This window comes from Balaenoptera borealis (genome assembly GCF_965194805.1).
Source record: "Balaenoptera borealis genome assembly, chromosome: 10".
NCBI lineage: Eukaryota > Metazoa > Chordata > Mammalia > Artiodactyla > Balaenopteridae > Balaenoptera > Balaenoptera borealis.
Window position 1 is genome coordinate 11,186,769 of NC_138874.1, and position 17,361 is coordinate 11,204,129.

Consider the following 17,361-nt stretch of genomic DNA (forward strand, 5'->3'; position numbering starts at 1 on the left):
TGGAGAACAATATGGAGGTTCCTTAGAAAACTAAAAATAGAATTACCATATGACCCAGCAATCCCACTACTGGGCATATACCCAGAGAAAACCGTAATTCAAAAAGACACATGCACCCGAATGTTCATTGCAGCACTATTTACAATAGCCAGGTCATGGAAGCAACCTAAATGCCCATCAACAGACGAATGGATAAAGAAGTTGTGGTACATATATACAATGGAATATTACTCAGCCATAAAAAGGAACGAAATTGAGTCATTTGTTGAGAAGTGGATGGATCTAGAGACTGTCATACAGAGTGAAGTAAGTCAGAAAGAGAAAAACAAATATCGTATATTAATGCATGTATGTGGAACCTAGAAAAATGGTACAGATGAGCCGGTTTGCAGGGCAGAAGTTGAGACACAGATGTAGAGAATGGACATATGGACACCAAGGGGGGAAAACTGCGGTGGGGTGGGGATGGTGGTGTGCTGAATTGGGGGATTGGGATTGACATGTATACACTGATGTGTATAAAAGTGATGCCTAATAAGAACCTGCAGTATAAAAAAACAAACAAAACAACTAATACTAAACTTTCATTGGGTTATTTGTATGGAAATATGTTAATATAAATGTTTCAGACATTACATGAAATTTCTAAAAATCAAAAAAAAAAAAAAACAAAAAACAAATTTTAAAAAAATTGTAAAAGTTATAAAAATTCACTTCCAAACCCCAAATCATGCAGAATTTCTCCATATTTTCTTCTGGAAGTTATATAGTTTTATATTTTACATTTAAGGCTATGATCCATTTCGCTTTTTTTTTTTTTTTTTTAATAAGGTGCAGTTTATGTCAAGGTTCATTTTGTTGTGCATGGACATCCAATTTTTCCAGCACCATTTGCTGAAAGGATTATCCTTTACAGAATCACCTTTTCACCTTGTGCAAACTCAGTTGACTCTAACTGTGTGGGTATATTTCTGGGCTCTGTTCTGTTCTACTGAACTATGTGTCTATCCTTCTGTCAATACCATACTATCTTAATCACTGTAGCTTTACAATAAGCATTAAAATCATATAATATGAATCTTCCAATTTTGTTCTTTTCAGAATTGCTTTGGCTATCTTAGGTCCTTTGACTTTCCACACAAATTTTAGAATCAGCTTGTCAATATCTACCAAAAATCTTGAGATTTTGATTGGGGTTGTTTTGAACCCATAGAACAAACTGGGGAGAACTTAACAGTAAATTAACAACACTGAGTCTTCTAATCCATGAACACTGTACCTCTCCCCAATTAAGCTGATCTCTGATTTCAAGTGTTTTGTAGTTCTCAGGATATAGGTCCTGCACATACTGTTAGATTTACATCTAAGTATTCCTTTTATTTTTAGTTTTTTTAGTGCTATTGTAAATGGCATATTTTAAATTTTATTTTAGATTCCAGTTCATTGCTGGTATACATAAATATGATTTTCTTCTTTTTTTTTTTTATAAATTTATTTATTTATTTATTTATTATTTTTAGCTGTGTTGGGTCTTCGTTTCTGTGCGAGGGCTTTCTCTAGTTGCGGCAAGTGCGGGCCACTCTTCATCGCGGTGCACGGGCCTCTCACTATCATGGCCTCTCTTGTTGCGGAGCACAGGCTCCAGATGCGCAGGCTCAGTAGTTGTGGCTCACGGGCCCAGGTGCTCCGCGGCATGTGGGATCTTCCCAGACCAGGGCTCGAACCCGTGTCCCCTGCATTGGCAGGCAGATTCTCAACCACTGCGCCACCAGGGAAGCCCCTGATTTTCTTTTGTATATTGACCTTGTTTCCTGCCACCTTTCTAAGATTCACTTATTAATTCTAGGTGCTCTTTTTGTCGATTCTTTGGGATTTTCTACAGAGTTAATCATATTGTCCATGAATAGAGCCAGTTTTATTTGTTCCTTCCCATTTGTGTGCTTTTTTTCTTTTGAGGTAGCTAGGAATCCAGTACCATGCTGAATAGGAGAAGTGAGGGTATCCTTCCCTTGTTACTGATTTGAGGGAAAAAGCATTCATTGTCTAATCATTAACTATATTAGCTGTAGGGTTTTTTGTAGATGGTCTATTATTTTACCTGTCTATTTTAAGTTGAACCTTCTCCCATTCCTCATTTTTTTCTGTCTGTATTAAAATGCTAACTCCCAGGACGATGGCAAATCTTATTTTTTTCAGTGTATATCCATATCTCTATCAATAATAGTATTTGCCCACTACCCATCCTCCAACAACAAAAAAGGTACACATGGGGCTTCCCTGGTGGCACAGTGGTTGAGAGTCTGCCTGCCAATGCAGGGGACACGGGTTCGAGCCCTGGTCTGGGAAGATCCCACGTGCCGCGGAGCAACTGGGCCCGTGAGCCACAATTACTGAGCCTGCGCGTCTGCAGCCTGTGCTCCGCAACAAGAGAGGCCATGATAGTGAGAGGCCCGTGCACCGCGATGAAGAGGGGCCCCCACTTGCCGCAACTAGAGAAAGCCCTCGCACAGAAACGAAGACCCAACACAGCCATAAATTAATTAATTAATTAATTAATTTTTAAAAAAAGTTAAAAAAAAAAGTACACGTTTTCATAATAAGCTTTAAATTTTTTTTCTTAAAATATGTGTTTTTTATTCAATTAAGCATATTTCATACCATTTTATTTCAAGTCTGTCTTTTGAAAAATGGAATCTTGTTACTTGACCATTTAAATTAAGAGTTGTATATATGGAACAAGCATTGGTGTTTGCCATCATTCAAACTACTGTTGTCCCACAGAGCATTTCTGAATGTCCAGAAAAAATAATTTCAACCTTTCTGAAATGTTCAGGAACAGCCTAGGACTTTGCGGCCGTTTTCGGAGGCTGGAACTCTCCTGCTTCAAATTTTTCTTTGAATTTTAAGTAGTCTCTTCTTTTATCAAAATATTTTATCTGTTGAGAAAAAAGGGTCTGAGATAAGGGCAAGCTATGCAGCTTAAACAAAAGCACAGATTTAAATGTAACTAATTATTCAATATAAATCATATAAGTGGCCTAAGTAATTTATATTTTAGAACCATTTTGAATCAGTGCATCTTATGTATAAGAGTCTCTAAAGAGAGTATAGGCCAGTGAGTCCTAACCCTTTTTGGGTTACTGACCGTGTTGAGAATTTGAGTACCGTGTGCACCTTCTCAAGAAGTATATCTGTGCTTACACATGTGAAATGTACTATGCAAGTTCAGAGTCCATACGACTCTCAGGTCATAAGATTTCATGATTTAAAGACACTGTGCAAGTTTTTCCTGTCAACTGTAAGCTCAACAAGTTTTGTAATTCACTAGCCATCATATTTGTATTAAGTTTATCTTATCCAGAAACATACATTTAAGGAGATAGACACATAGTTAAAAATTATATTCATGAACTATGAATAAGTAAACTGATGGTAAAACTTTAATACACTAAGTATTTCATTTTATTATTTCTGTTTACATCCTCCTCTCGCCATAGGGAATTTGGAGTATCTTAAAGCCCCATATCCTGAAACAGTAAAATCACAGAAGTAGAAAATCAAGGCCAGCCACCAAATCCTCATAGCATCTGCATCTGAGCTGCTTTGCAGACAGGACAAAGGCATGACACCACACACGTTTTCACTGTCAGAACAGAAAAGCTTTTCTTAGGATTTAATTCTTAAATATTTCAGTAGAGCCCGAGTTAAGAATGTAAAACTGTGCCTGCCCTGTCTCAAGCTGGGATAAGAGACTCAGATAAAGCCAGCTACAAAGTTAACGGTCCTCTGCAGGACACACCGCAGCCAGACACTGTCCTAAGAGACCCCTTTGAGTGACTACTGCTTTTTTTTTTTTTTTTTTTTTTGGCTGTGTTCGGTCTTTGTTGCTGCGCACGGGCTTTCTCTAGTTGCGGCGAGCAAGGTCTACTCTTCGTTGCAGTGCGCGGGCTTCTCATTGCAGTGGCTTCTCTTGTTGCGGAGCACGGGCTCTAGGCGTGCGGGCTTTAGGAGTTGTGGCACGCAGGCTCAGTAGTTGTGGCTCGCGGGCTCTAGAGCGCAGGCTCAGTAGTTGTGGCGCACGGGCTTAGCTGCTCCGCGGCATGTGGGATCTTCCCGGACCAGGGCTCGAACCCGTGTCCCCTGCACTGGCAGGCGGATTCTTAACCACTGCTCCACCAGGGAAGTCCCTACTGCTTTCTTATGCACCAAGAAACTTTGTTCTCTAAAATCGAACTATCAGAAATTTGCTCTTTGAAGTTCTTTCGGTAAGAATGAAACACCCCACTTTTCCCTGGGGGATCTGATAGGCACTTTGACAAAAAGCAGCAGTCTTGATTTCCAGCTCAGCTGCAGGACTTCACATAAGGATTTCTGAGCATGACGACATGGCAGCATTTATCTTTGTGGAAAATAAGACCCTGGGTCCACTTCTCAGTCCAGAGGTGACGACCTGCTTATACACAGCCCTGCTTTGCTCTGAGCCTATCAAAGCACCACTTCATTTCAGTTTCACCTGAACTCCACCCTTCCCCAAACCCTCTGACAGCTCCTTTCCCTTGGTTGGTGAGACGCCCACAGCAGCACCGGTGCGTGGGGCTCCCTGGTTACAGCACATTAATAAATCTCACTGTCAGACTCCGCACCCCTGGTGTCCTTAGGCTGACTGAGCTGGGACGGGTGTTGTATGTAAGGGGCACCAGACGAAGAAGTGCACAATGCTCTTAACGTTTCTATGACAAATCAATAGATCTTTGCATCTCTTGTCACATCTCCGACTGCCTAAATGACAATGCCATTTAGTGGTCCTACTTAGACTTCAGTCCCAACTTGTCCAGAACTCAGCTCCTCTCCAGACACGTTTCTCCTCCCGTCACCTATTTCAGTGACTGCATCACTATCCAACCAAATGCTCCGATCTCTTTCCCCCTTGATTGCGACAGTACAGGCCCACGTCATTTCTCACTTGGATTGTTGTAATAGCTCTTTAACTGGTTTCTCTACCCTCCTTCATCCATCCATCACACCACTGCCAAGGATAATCTTTTTGAAATTCCAATTTGATTATGGCACTGCTTGTTTAAAGGTCTTTCAAGGTATCCCTACTGCCTTCAAGGTCAACATCCAAAATTCCTCAGTAAGACAAATCAGGTCATTCATGGCTTAATCTCTGCCCATCTGTCTATCTTCTGGGTTTACCACCAGACCCTGAAATGCAATCCGTCCAGAGCTACCCCATTTCCTGAATGTGCTGATTTCTCATGCATCTTGCTTCCATGCCTTTGCATATACCGTACTCTCTGCTTGAAAAGCTCTGCTCCATAGTCTTTTCCATTCAACTAACAGTTGAGGACCCTCGACATGCGGCACCTCAAAGAGGCTAATGTCCAAAAGGCTAATAAATCAACAAGCGTTTCCTGAGAAGCACTGTGTATGTATAATGCTAGTGTCCTCTAAGCCATTAGATGAGATGCAAGATAGTAGCATGAATGCCAAAATACTGGAATTTCTGAGACATTTCAAAGGTTCACAGGGAAAAGACAGGATCTGAAACTGATGTTAGGATCAAATATCTTGGCTGTCCAGTTGCTCTATTTGTGGAAGACTGCGTTGGATGATGCTACAATGACAGACCTGATCCCTGCTCCTTCCTAAGTTAGGAACCAATAGGAGACTTTAAATCGGGCCATTATACAAGGCCGACTGATGCGTGCTATAAAAGGGATAAGCCAAGGGGCAGAGAAGAGTAATTTGGTTTTGTGACAGCACAGTTTTATGGCATATTTATTATGTAAGAAATTTTTATTTTTAGTGTTTTATCATAGAAGTATTCATTGTGAATCTCTATTTGGTGGTTTTATTTTTATCTTTATTCTCTGGCTGTGACTTCAGCTAAGTAAAAGAATACAAACTTTGCAATCTACTTTCAAATGCCCTCTCTACTACTTTGCTGGTTAGCCGATCTTGAACAAATTATTTCACCTTTCTGAGCCTTAGTTTCTATTATGTAAAAGAGATACAATAGTACCCCACAAGACTGAATGAAAATTAAAGCTAATGAAAACACAATTTCTCACACAGAACGCACTCAGAGAGTACTCCCATCACTTCTCCCTCTGTCTCCTTCCCCACCTTCTTACACAAATCTCTGTAAATATCTTTCGTTTCTATTCTATGGCCACTGGGTATGACTCCTGAGTAGAGAGCACGGGTGAAAAGGGAGCAAAGGCCTGAGGGCGCAGGCTGGAAAAGGGAGGTCAGTTACAGACTAAGAATAGTCTGCAGGGCTTTCCTGGTGGCACAGTGGTTGAGAATCTGCCTGCTAATGCAGGGAACACGGGTTCGAGCCCTGGTCTGGGAAGATCCCACATGCCGCGGAGCAACTAGGCCCGTGAGCCACAACTACTGAGCCTGCGCGTCTGGAGCCTGTGCTCCGCAACAAGAGAGGCCGCGATGGTGAGAGGCCCACGCACCATGATGAAGAGTGGCCCCCACTTGCCGCAACTAGAGAAAGCCCTTGCACAGAAACGAAGACCCAACATAGCCAAAAATAAATAAATAAATAAATAAAATTTAAAAAAAAAAAAAGTCTGCAGAAGACAACGGTTTTCCACGGGAGCGTGGCTGTCACTGTCAGATGCGGCAGCAGTTATTTTGATTGCTTTGCTCTACTGCTCCCTTCTTTGTTGGAGTCACCTATAACTTTGTAGGTTGCTGTCAGTTTCTCTAACAGTGTTCTCATCATAACTCTTGGGTGGTTCAGTATCCATGTGGTTGATCCTCCCAGTACCGTGGCCTCTCAGGTCGTTGACCTCTTTCTTCAATGATCTTGTCCTCCAACCTACCTTACTGCCAGGATCAAAGCCTAGTCCTCGTCCTTACCAACAGATACAGCCTTGCCCTCATCTCAATTCCGAGCATCCCATTCTCCAGCCCCAACAGTGAAAAAGCAAGTTATTTCAACGCTCTGGGCTTCAGCTGCCTCCTCTGGAAATTGACGGCAACACCGCCCATCTCAAAGGGTACTGATGAAGGAGTGTCATGGCACTCACGCCGGGGCACTTACTGAGCTCAGTGATGTTAGTTCCCTTTTCCAACCCCTCCCATTCTAAGGACTGGCAATACAGAGCAGGAGCGCGTGTCGGCAAGGCACCTGGAGCAGCTGGTGGCAGAATCCGCCATATGATCGTTTTGTTTCTTCCACTTTCTAAACTCCTTTGTATTTGTATTTTGGGTATATGACCATATGATTTTGGGTGGGCAACTGGGAATGCTTTATTTCTGAGAGCAGCTCTAGGCCAATGAATTTGCCAACTCTTGCCCAAGATTAAATACTATCCCTTCAGAAGAGCCGGGAGAAATCTACCAATTTAGAAGGTTGGAATTTTTTGGTTAGTGTGCATATGTTTTGCTTTTCAATCACCTTTAAGGTGTCAGGTGACATTTTCCAAAGGTGTGCCTGCTATGTACATAAAACGAGCCTGGATTACGAGACAAGGTTTTCTCTGCTGCTCACGGAAACGGCTCATTTGACACGCCTCAAACAGTACCTCATTTCATAGCCCACCACTCACCGTAAGCTCTGTGTATTTTGACAGCAAACAGAAACACGTCCCAGTGTGACTTACCCACTGTTGGGGACAACTTGATTCAAATGAGCTTCTTAACTTCCTGCACTGAGAAGCGTCCTCTGTGTTCTCATCTAAACACTTCCAGTACTCATCCCGAGCTCCCCAGCAAGCCTGCCTTTCTTTCATAGATGGGGCTGCCATTCCCAGTGGGCTCAAGCTGTGAACCAAAACATGTGATATTAACAAGGAACTGGTAATTCGAGAGAAGCTAAGCCAAAGAAAAAATACTGTTGTTCCCTCCAAACCCCTCTTTTTTTAAAGTTATGCCTCCGGATTTTAACGATGCGGCTGAAACTAATCAGTTCTATTACATTAACGGTATCGTAAGAGCACTCGCTTTTGACGCTTATCCCTTACACCATGTAATTTGCTCCACGGCTGGAGTGGCAGCTTGGTCTCAGAAAGCCGGAGTTAGAATTATGGCTCTCACACGGTCTGTCACTTCAGACACTTCATTTATTCTCTCGAGCCTGTTTCCCCATCGGTAAAACAGGGGAGCGGTGCCCATTTTACGAGGTTGCTGTTCGAACCAAAGTGCTATACAAATAAATGCACGAGGGCAAAATCACCAGGCAGGACAAGGAGTGCTGCTCTGTCTTGCAGAAGAGGAGCCCGAGGCTCGCGGAAAGTCAGCGACCTCCGGGGTCCGTACCCTCCCCGGCGCGCCCCGCCAGCCCCGCCAGCAAGCCCACCTCTCTGCCCGCCCAGAACCAGGCTCCCTTCGGCGCCGACGGGAGGAGAGTCACGCAGCCGAACAACCGAGAAAGAAGGGCGCGGGGCCGAGGACTGGCGCCGCACTGTCGCCTCGCCCGCTTGAGCTCAAGCGGCGTAGACCCCCCACCCCCTCAAGGAAACAATTCACGCGGCGAATGCACTGGCCTTGGAATGATCCTTACGGGCTACCGTTCGCTGTTCCAGGAGGGCGGGACTTCCTGTTCCGTTCCCTTACCTGTCCCAGGGACTTCCGGGCCTGCTCGGGCGAGGGAGGCGGGTTCTGGGGGTGTGGAGATGGAGAGTGGGTGGGATCCGGTCACTCCTCAGAGCGGCCTTGGCTTTGTTAACGTCTCGGTGCCTCTCTCCCTGCAGTTTTTCGTGATTTTAACGAACTGTGCTTCTTTCATGAATCTAAATTTCTGCATATATCTCGCCAAGCGCCGTCTTAAAGCTTAACGTGCGAGCCCTGCCGGAAACGGCGGCTTTGTGTGGAAGTTGGCACCTGAGATGAGAGCGGGACGAAGCGTTAAAGGGCCGCGAAGGCTTAACTCCTCGCTTTTTAAATTCAAAGAAAAAAAAAAAAAAAGAAAAAGGAACGGTCCCAGAAAGAGGCGGGTGACGCCCCAGGACACATGGCGAATAAGTGACTGAGCTGAGAACCCAGGGCACCAAGCTCCCAGTTTCCCGATTCAGATTTGATCCTGTTACATTTACCAACATTATCACCTTTCCCTGGCTTGAACCCTTGCGGCTTTCTTCTGTAGATGGACAAGATCCTTTTAGTTGGTATTTGGAGACATCTAGTGATAGAATATGACATAAACCAAGTTCCAGTCGGCTGAGATCTGATAGTTCGTGGGATTAAAATGTGAGCCAGATTAGAGTTTACAGCTAAGATTCTTGGACTTGGATCTGAAAGTTGCCGGAGGTAATACAAATTGGTCAGGAGAGTGGGTAAAATTAATACCTGTATTATTGTTTTAATCTCACTTGTGGCTCTGTTTACTCCCTAAACGCCGAGGTGTGTTTTAAAAGGAATGAAAAGCGCTGCTCCAGATATTTTGAAAGATGCCCTTTTTAATATTTTAATGAATATCTCAGCAGAATCTTTATTTGAAAGCACGTGTGTAGATACAGGTCAGTCGTGCAGTTCTCTTAAAGATCCCATCTTCTCCATCATCTAGTCCTGTTGAATTCTAAGTGCTTATAAAACTCACAAGCAGTTTACAGCTCTGCACTCAGTGCTGGTATTTAATCCTTTACAAATAAACATACGCAGATTTTCAGGTTGGCTGTGTGAAGCCTAAGTACCACCAAACACATGTTCTACAATATGGGAAATATTTCTGTAATAGTTAATGGAATCTAATAAGTGGATTGCTTTAGCTTTACCAGGGCCACCAATTCTTTTATACTGTGTCTATCAAGGGCAGTTTATATAAGGATAGTATCTTTTAAGTATGACTAATGAGATACAAAAAGGATGGAAGGAGTCTTGAATGACTTATGAGTTGAAAAAATATATATTTAAAGTTTAAAATTTTTATGCACTTAATGATAAATATATATATATATACTATATAAAGGGAATCTTGACAAAATTATAAAGAAAAAAATATATGGCCATAGTGGGTGATTTTAACAAGCCTTTCCCAGTCATTGTTAAGACAAACAAAAGAAAAATCAGTAAGGGTATAGAAAACTTGAATAACATGATGTACAAACTTGACCTAATGAATATACACAGAAAAACACAACCAAAATCAGAACATGTTTTTTGGAACGCAAACATGACATATTACCAAAATCAACCGCATACTTAGCTGTAAAGCAACTCTCAACGAATTTTAAAGATTGAACTCATTCAGCACGTGTTATTTGAGCACAGTGCTGTTAAGCTAGAAATCAATAAAGAGCTATAAAAACAAGTCCATATAACCCATAGCCAAAGAGTCATAATGGTAATGAGAAAATGTTTTGAGCTGAATAATAAAATACGATAGCAACACCTGCGGAATAAAGTTAACGTATAGTACGTAGAGGGAAGTTTATAGCCTTAAGTAAGTACATGAGAAAAGAGGCTGAAAGGTCTTTAGCTAAACATTCCCTTTCAAGAAGTTAGAAAAAGGAGAGCAAAATTAAGGAAAGTGGAAGGAGGGACATAATGCTGAAAGCAGAAATGAATGAAATGGGAAATGAAAGTAGTGGTGTGCCAGACACTGCCTGTACTGGCTCAGGAGAGCCAACTGTGCACACCTCTTCCCGATTCCATGGGCAATAGTATCAATCTGGTAGCTTGAAATTGCCCCGATGGGAATCTTCACACTGGAAATCAGCCAACAAGGTAGTGTTTTGTTTCGTTATGTTCAGAGCCAATTAACTAGCACACCACTGCATACAGTAGATTTTAAAAATCCAGAAGTTGATTTTTTTTTTTTTTTTTTTTTGGAAAAGACTAATAAAATTGACAAATATTGGGCTTCCCTGGTGGCGCAGTGGTTGAGAATCTGCCTGCTAATGCAGGGGACACGGGTTCGAGCCCTGGTCTGGGAGGATCCCACATGCCGCGGAGCGACTGGGCCCGTGAGCCACAACTACTGAGCCTGCGCATCTGGAGCCTGTGCTCTGCAACAAGAGAGGCCGCGATAGTGAGAGGCCCGCGCACCGCGATGATGAGTGGCCTCCGCTCACCGGAACTGGAGAAAGCCCTCGCACAGAAACGAAGACCCGACACACCCAAAATTAAATAAATAAATAAATAAATTTTTTTTAAAAATTGACAAATATTTAACAGTATTGAGCAATAAAAGGAGAGATGTTAACAACCTATGTCAATAACAAAAACTAGACTTTAGAAATCAAAACAGAACATCTTGTAAACAATTTGATGCAAATAAAATGTAGATGATTGTACAAATCTCAAGAAAAACAACTAGCTGACTAAAGAGAAGAAAATATGAATAGTCCCAAACCATTAAAAATTTGAATCAGTAGTAATGAAGGTTCACACACAAATTCCAGGTCAATGGCTCCACCAGTAAGTTCCTCCAAACTTTGAAATAATTCCATTTTTATTGTATGAGGCTACCATAACTTTTGTACTAATTACAAAATCCTCAAACCTTGAAACATCAAACTCTTTGGAACTCATTTGGTGAAAAATGTGACAGTGTCACGATAGTCATTATTTATATATCACTTAGTTGGCTATATGTTTTGCTGTAGAAATATTGATATTTTTGATTATAGGTACTGTCCCAGTTCTTGCTACATAGTATATGTTGTACGTTCCATGGTACCTTTCCAGTATCCAAAAAAGTCTGTATTCCACAACACATCTGTCTCCAAGTATTTCAGATAAATTTTGTGGACCTGTATGGAAGAATGATTTTATGACTTTAGGATTGAGAATAATTTTTTTTTTTAGCCATAAAGGAAAAGATCAATAAAATCAACTACATTAAAATTAAGGACTTTTGTTTACCAAATAACACCATAAAGTGAGTGGAAAAGTCACAATATGGGAGAAGAAGTTTGCAAAGCATATAACAAGGAATTAGTACCCAGAATATGTAAAAAACAGCTACATCGGGCTTCCCTGGTGGCGCAGTGGTTAAGAATCCACCTACCAATGAAGAGGACATGGGTTCGATCCCTGGTCCGGGAAGATCCCACATGCCATGGAGCAACTAAGCCTGTGCGCCACAACTACTGAGCCTGCGCTCTAGAGCCCGCGAGCCACAACTACAACTACTGAAGCCCACGCACCTAGAGCCCATGCTCTGCAACAAGAGAAGCCACCACAATGAGAAGCCCACGCACCGCAATGAAGAGTAGTCCCCGCTTGCAGCAACTAGAGAAAGACTGCGTGCAGCAACGAAGACCCAAAGCAGCCAAAAATAAATTAATTTTAAAAAAATTAATTCTAAAAAAAAAAACCACCTACAAATCAATAAGAAACAGACAGATGACCTAATATTAAAAATAGGCAAAAGGCTTAAGTAGGCACAACACCAAAGAGGAAATACAAATGACCAGTAGAAAATATGCACATCCATATTAGCAACCACAGAAATGAACATGAAAATCACAATGCCATACTAGTAGACACCCACCAGACCAAAGAATAATTAAGCCCGACAATAGCAAGTTTTAAGAAGGATGAAGCAAAGAGGATCCTCATACTCTAATGGTAGCATAAATTGATACAGTCACTTTGGAAAGCTGTGACTTTAGTAAAGTTGAAGATACACATTCGCTATGACTCAGCAATTCTATTCAGAATCTCTTGTATATGTGCAAGTTTGTAATAGCTAAAAACAACATACGATCCAAACATATCAACAACAGAATGGATAAATTATGATGTCATAAGGTGAAATATAATGCACCAATGAAAATGAACAACAACTGTAACCATTTATAATAATATGATGAATCTCAGTATTGAGTGAAAGAAGCAAGTCAATCAAAGAATAGATACCATGTGTTTCCACTTACGTAAGGTTCAGAAATGCAAAACTCTAATGTTAAGGATACATACATTAAATAGTAAAACTATTAAGAAAAGAGAACTGGGATGTGACCAGGGAGGGCTTCTGAGGGGCTGACAATGTTCTGTTTCTGAAACTGGGTGTTTGTTTTATAATTATCTTTTAAGTAAACTGTACAAGTAAATCTTATACACTCTTCTGTGAATAAGAAAGAATATATGTCACATATATGCATGATATGTGTCATAATTTTTAAGTAAAGTAGAGTAGTTGTTTGGCCTGAGAAAAGTCATCTTTAGTACATTTGATTCACAGAAAGGTAAAAATAATGGTCATTCAGAATATTTATAGTGTGATTACTAAGTTTTTAATGGATTTACCATCTTATGTGGCCTTCAAGGTCAAAAGTCAGTAGTCTCTAGTGCTGTCACTTGGGCAGCTAAGCAATTCCTACTGGTCAGTAGTAGGCCTAGGGCAGAGATAAGGAAAGTATTACCAAAGAGATTCAATGAATTGCCATAATGCCCCTTCCCCCACCCGCTTACTCTCAAGGAGCTCTGTGGTCTAGCCAACAGAGCAAAAACAACTAGAAGAGAGAAATTTTGAGGTGTAGATATGGTAAAAAATATATATATATATATATGTATGTATATATATGTTAATAACAACAGCAATAATGCAGGATAAGAGTTGGAGAGGCCAAATTCACCTTACAAAATTTGGAAGACTATGGGCAAGTAAAAGAATGTGGGTGCCATGAGATGATTTCAGATATGCTGTTTTGATACAGAGAGGGTGTAATCTCCAACCTATGTTTGGAGGAGAGAGGAGGCGAAGAGAAGTCAGTGTGAAGAGGTGGAAGACATGTCATGTTACCATCGAGCCAAGTTTCACGTGGGTGTTCTCCAGTCTGAACTAAGTTGCTCCCCAAACCAATGGTGGGCAGGGCCAGACAGACCCAGTAGCACTGAAAATGTATGTGTTGTTTTTCTGTTGCTGCCCACAGACTTTTTTATTTATAATCTGTACTGTTTTACAAAGCAGTCATCACAGACACCTACTCAGGGACACAAACAAGAAAGATTCCTTTGACTTCAGTGTTGCTGCAGAGATCCTTCTGAATTTCTTTTAGATCTCTATGCTGACTCCTTGCTCTTTTTCCTCCTATTAACTATAGGTACGCTCCGAGATGTTGCCTTTTTTTCTCTCATTTTCTTTTCTTTGCATTCTGTTTTCCATGGTGAGCTGATTCACCCCCAGAGCTTCAGTTAGCACTTCTTTCAAAAAGACTTGGAAGTCTATGTTTTAATCCTAATGGAACCTTTGTGCCCATTTTCTCTTTCCAAGTCCCTTGACGGCTATCTCCATTTGTTTGTCCTTCCATCACTCCAATAAGTTCAAAACCGGAACTCGTAGTATTCTTTCTCCAGGAAAGCTTCTCTTTCTAAGCTGTTCCTTTTCATCAGATCTACTCGTCCTTCAGCTGCCAGATGGGAACCTTTGCTCCTTCTTTCATGCTTCTTGCTCTGTACATAGCTTGCACAGTGCCAGGTACTGTGGTCAGCCTTGGGGATATAAAGATGAATAAGGATAGACCTTGGTCCTTGAGAAGCTCAGTCTTATGGAGGACATAGGCCATATTCTCCTCTAATAAAGAGTAATAAGACCTGTGAGAGAGGCATGCACCAAATGCAGCGGGAGCCCAGCAGGAGTTAAATCAAGAAGGGAAACACAGGCAGTATTAGAGGCAGCAAAGTTCAGTGGATAAGAGTGTAGGTTCAGAACCAGACTGGGCTTGAATCCTACCCCTCTCCCCCGCCAGTGATGTCAAGCTGTATGACCTTGGACAGGTTCCTGAACTTTTACATACATGGGTTTCCTTAACTGAAAACGTGGATAATTGTAATATCTACTTAGGTTTCTTGTGAAAGTTAAATGGAATAATTCAAGCAAAGCACTTAGAACAGCACATACAAAGATTTCATTCATTCACTCAACAAATATTTACTGAGAACTTACTCTGTGCCAGGCACTGTTTTAGGGGCTCAGGAGACATCAGAGAACAATATAGATGAAAATTGCTGCTCTATGGAATGTGAAATCTAGCAGGGAGACAATAAGCAATAACCATAAACAATAAATTCTATATATAGTATGTTAGATAAGTGTCATAGGAAAAAGAAAAACATAAATGTTAGTTATTAGTATTACTATATTTTAGAGGTCACTTGATCTTGGACTTAGAGAGAAGTCCTTTAAAGGGAATAATACTATGTTTCATCAAATCTAAGATGCATTAATTATAATTTTCCCCATTGTTTTACGTACCCCTAAGAAAGGAAAAAGTGCTGCCAATTAAACTATAACACAATGCTTTTTCATTACCTAAGATTCTTATCTTAAACTTATTTAGACACATTTAGGCATGAATTTAAAAAAATCATATCACAGTAATACATACAGAAGAAGGAAAATAAAAGCAGCAATTGATTAAGGTATTCATGAAACTTCATTACATTTCGAGTTCAGTCCTCAGAATCACTTTTTGATTCGGTCACCAATGTCTGTGTTTTTCCACCAATCTTATCATCTATGCCATTAGGCACTTTGAGCAAGTCCTCTTACCTTATCTTCTCCCCTCCCCTCCTCTTGTCTTTCCAGATCCACTAAAGAGCTAGAAGCCATTGGTGCTGAACAATTCAGTCAACTTTGTAATTAGGTACAAGGAGCTTACTCTTCACTCCTGTTTTGGGAATGTTGCTTAAACACATCAGAATGACCCTGCACCACCTGTCTCCTTAACATTTTGATTCTTAGAGGTTAAGAGTGCCCCCTTCTGATCTCCTAGATTGTCTTCTAGGCCACGGACACTCACTCTGCAAGTATGGAATGCTAGTGCTTTCGATGTGTGTGCACACACAGGCAGTGACAACTATGTTATGACTGGGGTCTGGCGACAGTTGGGTGCCATCCCCTGTATGATGTGTCCGAGTGTCCAAGGTGTGAAAATGCAGGAACAAGAATGGAGGTGTTAGAGTCAATGAAATACTACGTTATTAACTAGTCTATTTTCCTTTTTCCGAGTATTTACCCTTTGTCAGGCACTGGGCTAAACATTTTACACTTAGGATCTCATTTAACCTTTCTCATTTACTAATAGAGCGCCATTGAGGTAGGCACTCTATTATTCCCATTTTATAGAGCTGCATTATACAATAAGGCAAGCCACATACGTAATTTAAAATTTTCTAGTAGCCACGTTAAAAAAAGTAAAATAGAAACAGGTGAAATGAATTATAATAATATATTTCTTTTAACCCAATATATTTAAAATATTATCATTTTATCCTATAATCAACCTAAAATATTTGATTTTCCTTTTTGCATACTAACTCTTCTAAATCCAGTGTGTATTTTAACTTAAAACACATGTTAATCTGGACTAATCACATTTCAAGTCCTCAGTGGCCACATGTAGGTAGCAGCTACCATATTAGACAATGTAGTTATAGATGACAAGAGGATTCAAATTGTCCAAGACACGCATAAAATATGTGGCCGAGTGGATTCTCCAACTGAGATGTAGATATAGCTATGTGACTAATTCTTGACATGCGAGTAAAAGTATTTTCTTGCAACTAAGGAAACTTTCCTAAAAAGATAACTGGTGTGATCCATAATGCAAATCTGGGCATAGAAGGAGCCTGACGGGGCCTCTTCGTAGAGCAGAGCTGTCATGCCAACACTGGGCAGCCTACCTCTGGACTTTTGCATGAGAGATACTTAAACTCCTATCTTGCTGAAGGCATGACGTTAAGTCTTTGTTACTTGAGGTGCAGAAATAAAAAGAACTTGATACAATCTTTCTGAAAGACAAACAAAATAAGAGTAAGATGGAATATAAGAGAAAGAAAGAAAATTACTGGATCAGTCCTTTAAATCCAACATCCTACTAATAGTTCAAGAAAGAGAGAAAAGAGAGGGGAGGAAATTTCCCAGAACCAAAGGACACAAGACTCTAGATTGAAAAGGCTCACCGTGTACCTAGCAAAAGGTGTGGAAGAGACTCAAATTGAGGCATGTTGTGAAAGTTCAGAACACCAGAGATGCCCCTGGAAACTTCTATTAAGCTAAATAAAGACTACTTACAAATTACTAGCAATCAGAATGGCTTTGTCTTTCTCAAGTGGCATCAGAAGCCAAATGACAACAAATCAAATACCTTCAAGATTCTGAGGGAAAATTATTTGCAGCTTAGAATTCGAGAGCCAGCTAAACTATCAATCAAATGTGAGGGCAGGATAGAGACATTTTCAGATTTTCGAAAACCTCTCATATACTTTCCTGTAACAGGCTATGGAGAATACCTTCCACCAAAACAAGAAATCAAAAGACATGGCACAGGATCCAGGAAAGAGGATCTCTGGCACAAAGGGAGATCTCACAATGAAATCTTTGCAGAGAGCAACCAATAAGTATCGTAGCAGAAGGAAGGAAGGAAAGTGTTCTCAGGAAATAAACACACA

At 40.9% G+C, this 17,361-nt stretch overlaps 2 protein-coding genes across 4 annotated transcripts in view; both read right to left on the reverse strand.

Annotated features, from left to right (window-relative positions):
- Nucleotides 1-689: 689 nt before the first annotated feature.
- On the reverse strand, nucleotides 690-8,561 carry COA6 (cytochrome c oxidase assembly factor 6). Of its 3 annotated transcripts, none has more exons than XM_082407746.1 (3): nucleotides 8,508-8,561; nucleotides 7,626-7,785; nucleotides 690-2,936 (listed from the first exon to the last, which is right to left on the reverse strand). In XM_082407746.1, the coding sequence occupies exons 2-3, from the start codon at nucleotides 7,767-7,769 to the stop codon at nucleotides 2,841-2,843; spliced, it is 240 nt and encodes a 79-aa protein (XP_082263872.1). In that variant the 5' UTR covers nucleotides 7,770-7,785; nucleotides 8,508-8,561; the 3' UTR covers nucleotides 690-2,840. The 3 variants fall into 3 exon arrangements, with proteins under 3 accessions (XP_082263872.1, XP_082263873.1, XP_082263871.1); XM_082407747.1 differs by having other exon boundaries at nucleotides 8,525-8,546; XM_082407745.1 differs by lacking the exon at nucleotides 8,508-8,561 and adding an exon at nucleotides 8,321-8,501.
- Nucleotides 8,562-8,584: 23 nt separating this feature from the next.
- The window catches only part of SLC35F3 (solute carrier family 35 member F3), a 321,601-nt gene continuing 312,824 nt past the window's right edge, over nucleotides 8,585-17,361 (reverse strand). The window contains exon 9 of the transcript XR_014249077.1: nucleotides 8,585-11,714. The gene's annotated coding sequence lies outside the window, so the exon portion shown is untranslated. The remainder of the gene's footprint in view (nucleotides 11,715-17,361) is intronic.

Bases quoted from the DNA above. Each gene is read 5' to 3' on its own strand.
- COA6 (XM_082407746.1), bottom strand. From the start codon at position 7,769: ATGGCAGCCCCATCTATGAAAGAAAGGCAGGCTTGCTGGGGAGCTCGG. The intron at 2,937-7,625 runs GTAAGTCACACT...TTTTCTCAACAG, and splicing joins CAAGTTGTCCCCAACAGTGG to ATAAAATATTTTGATAAAAG.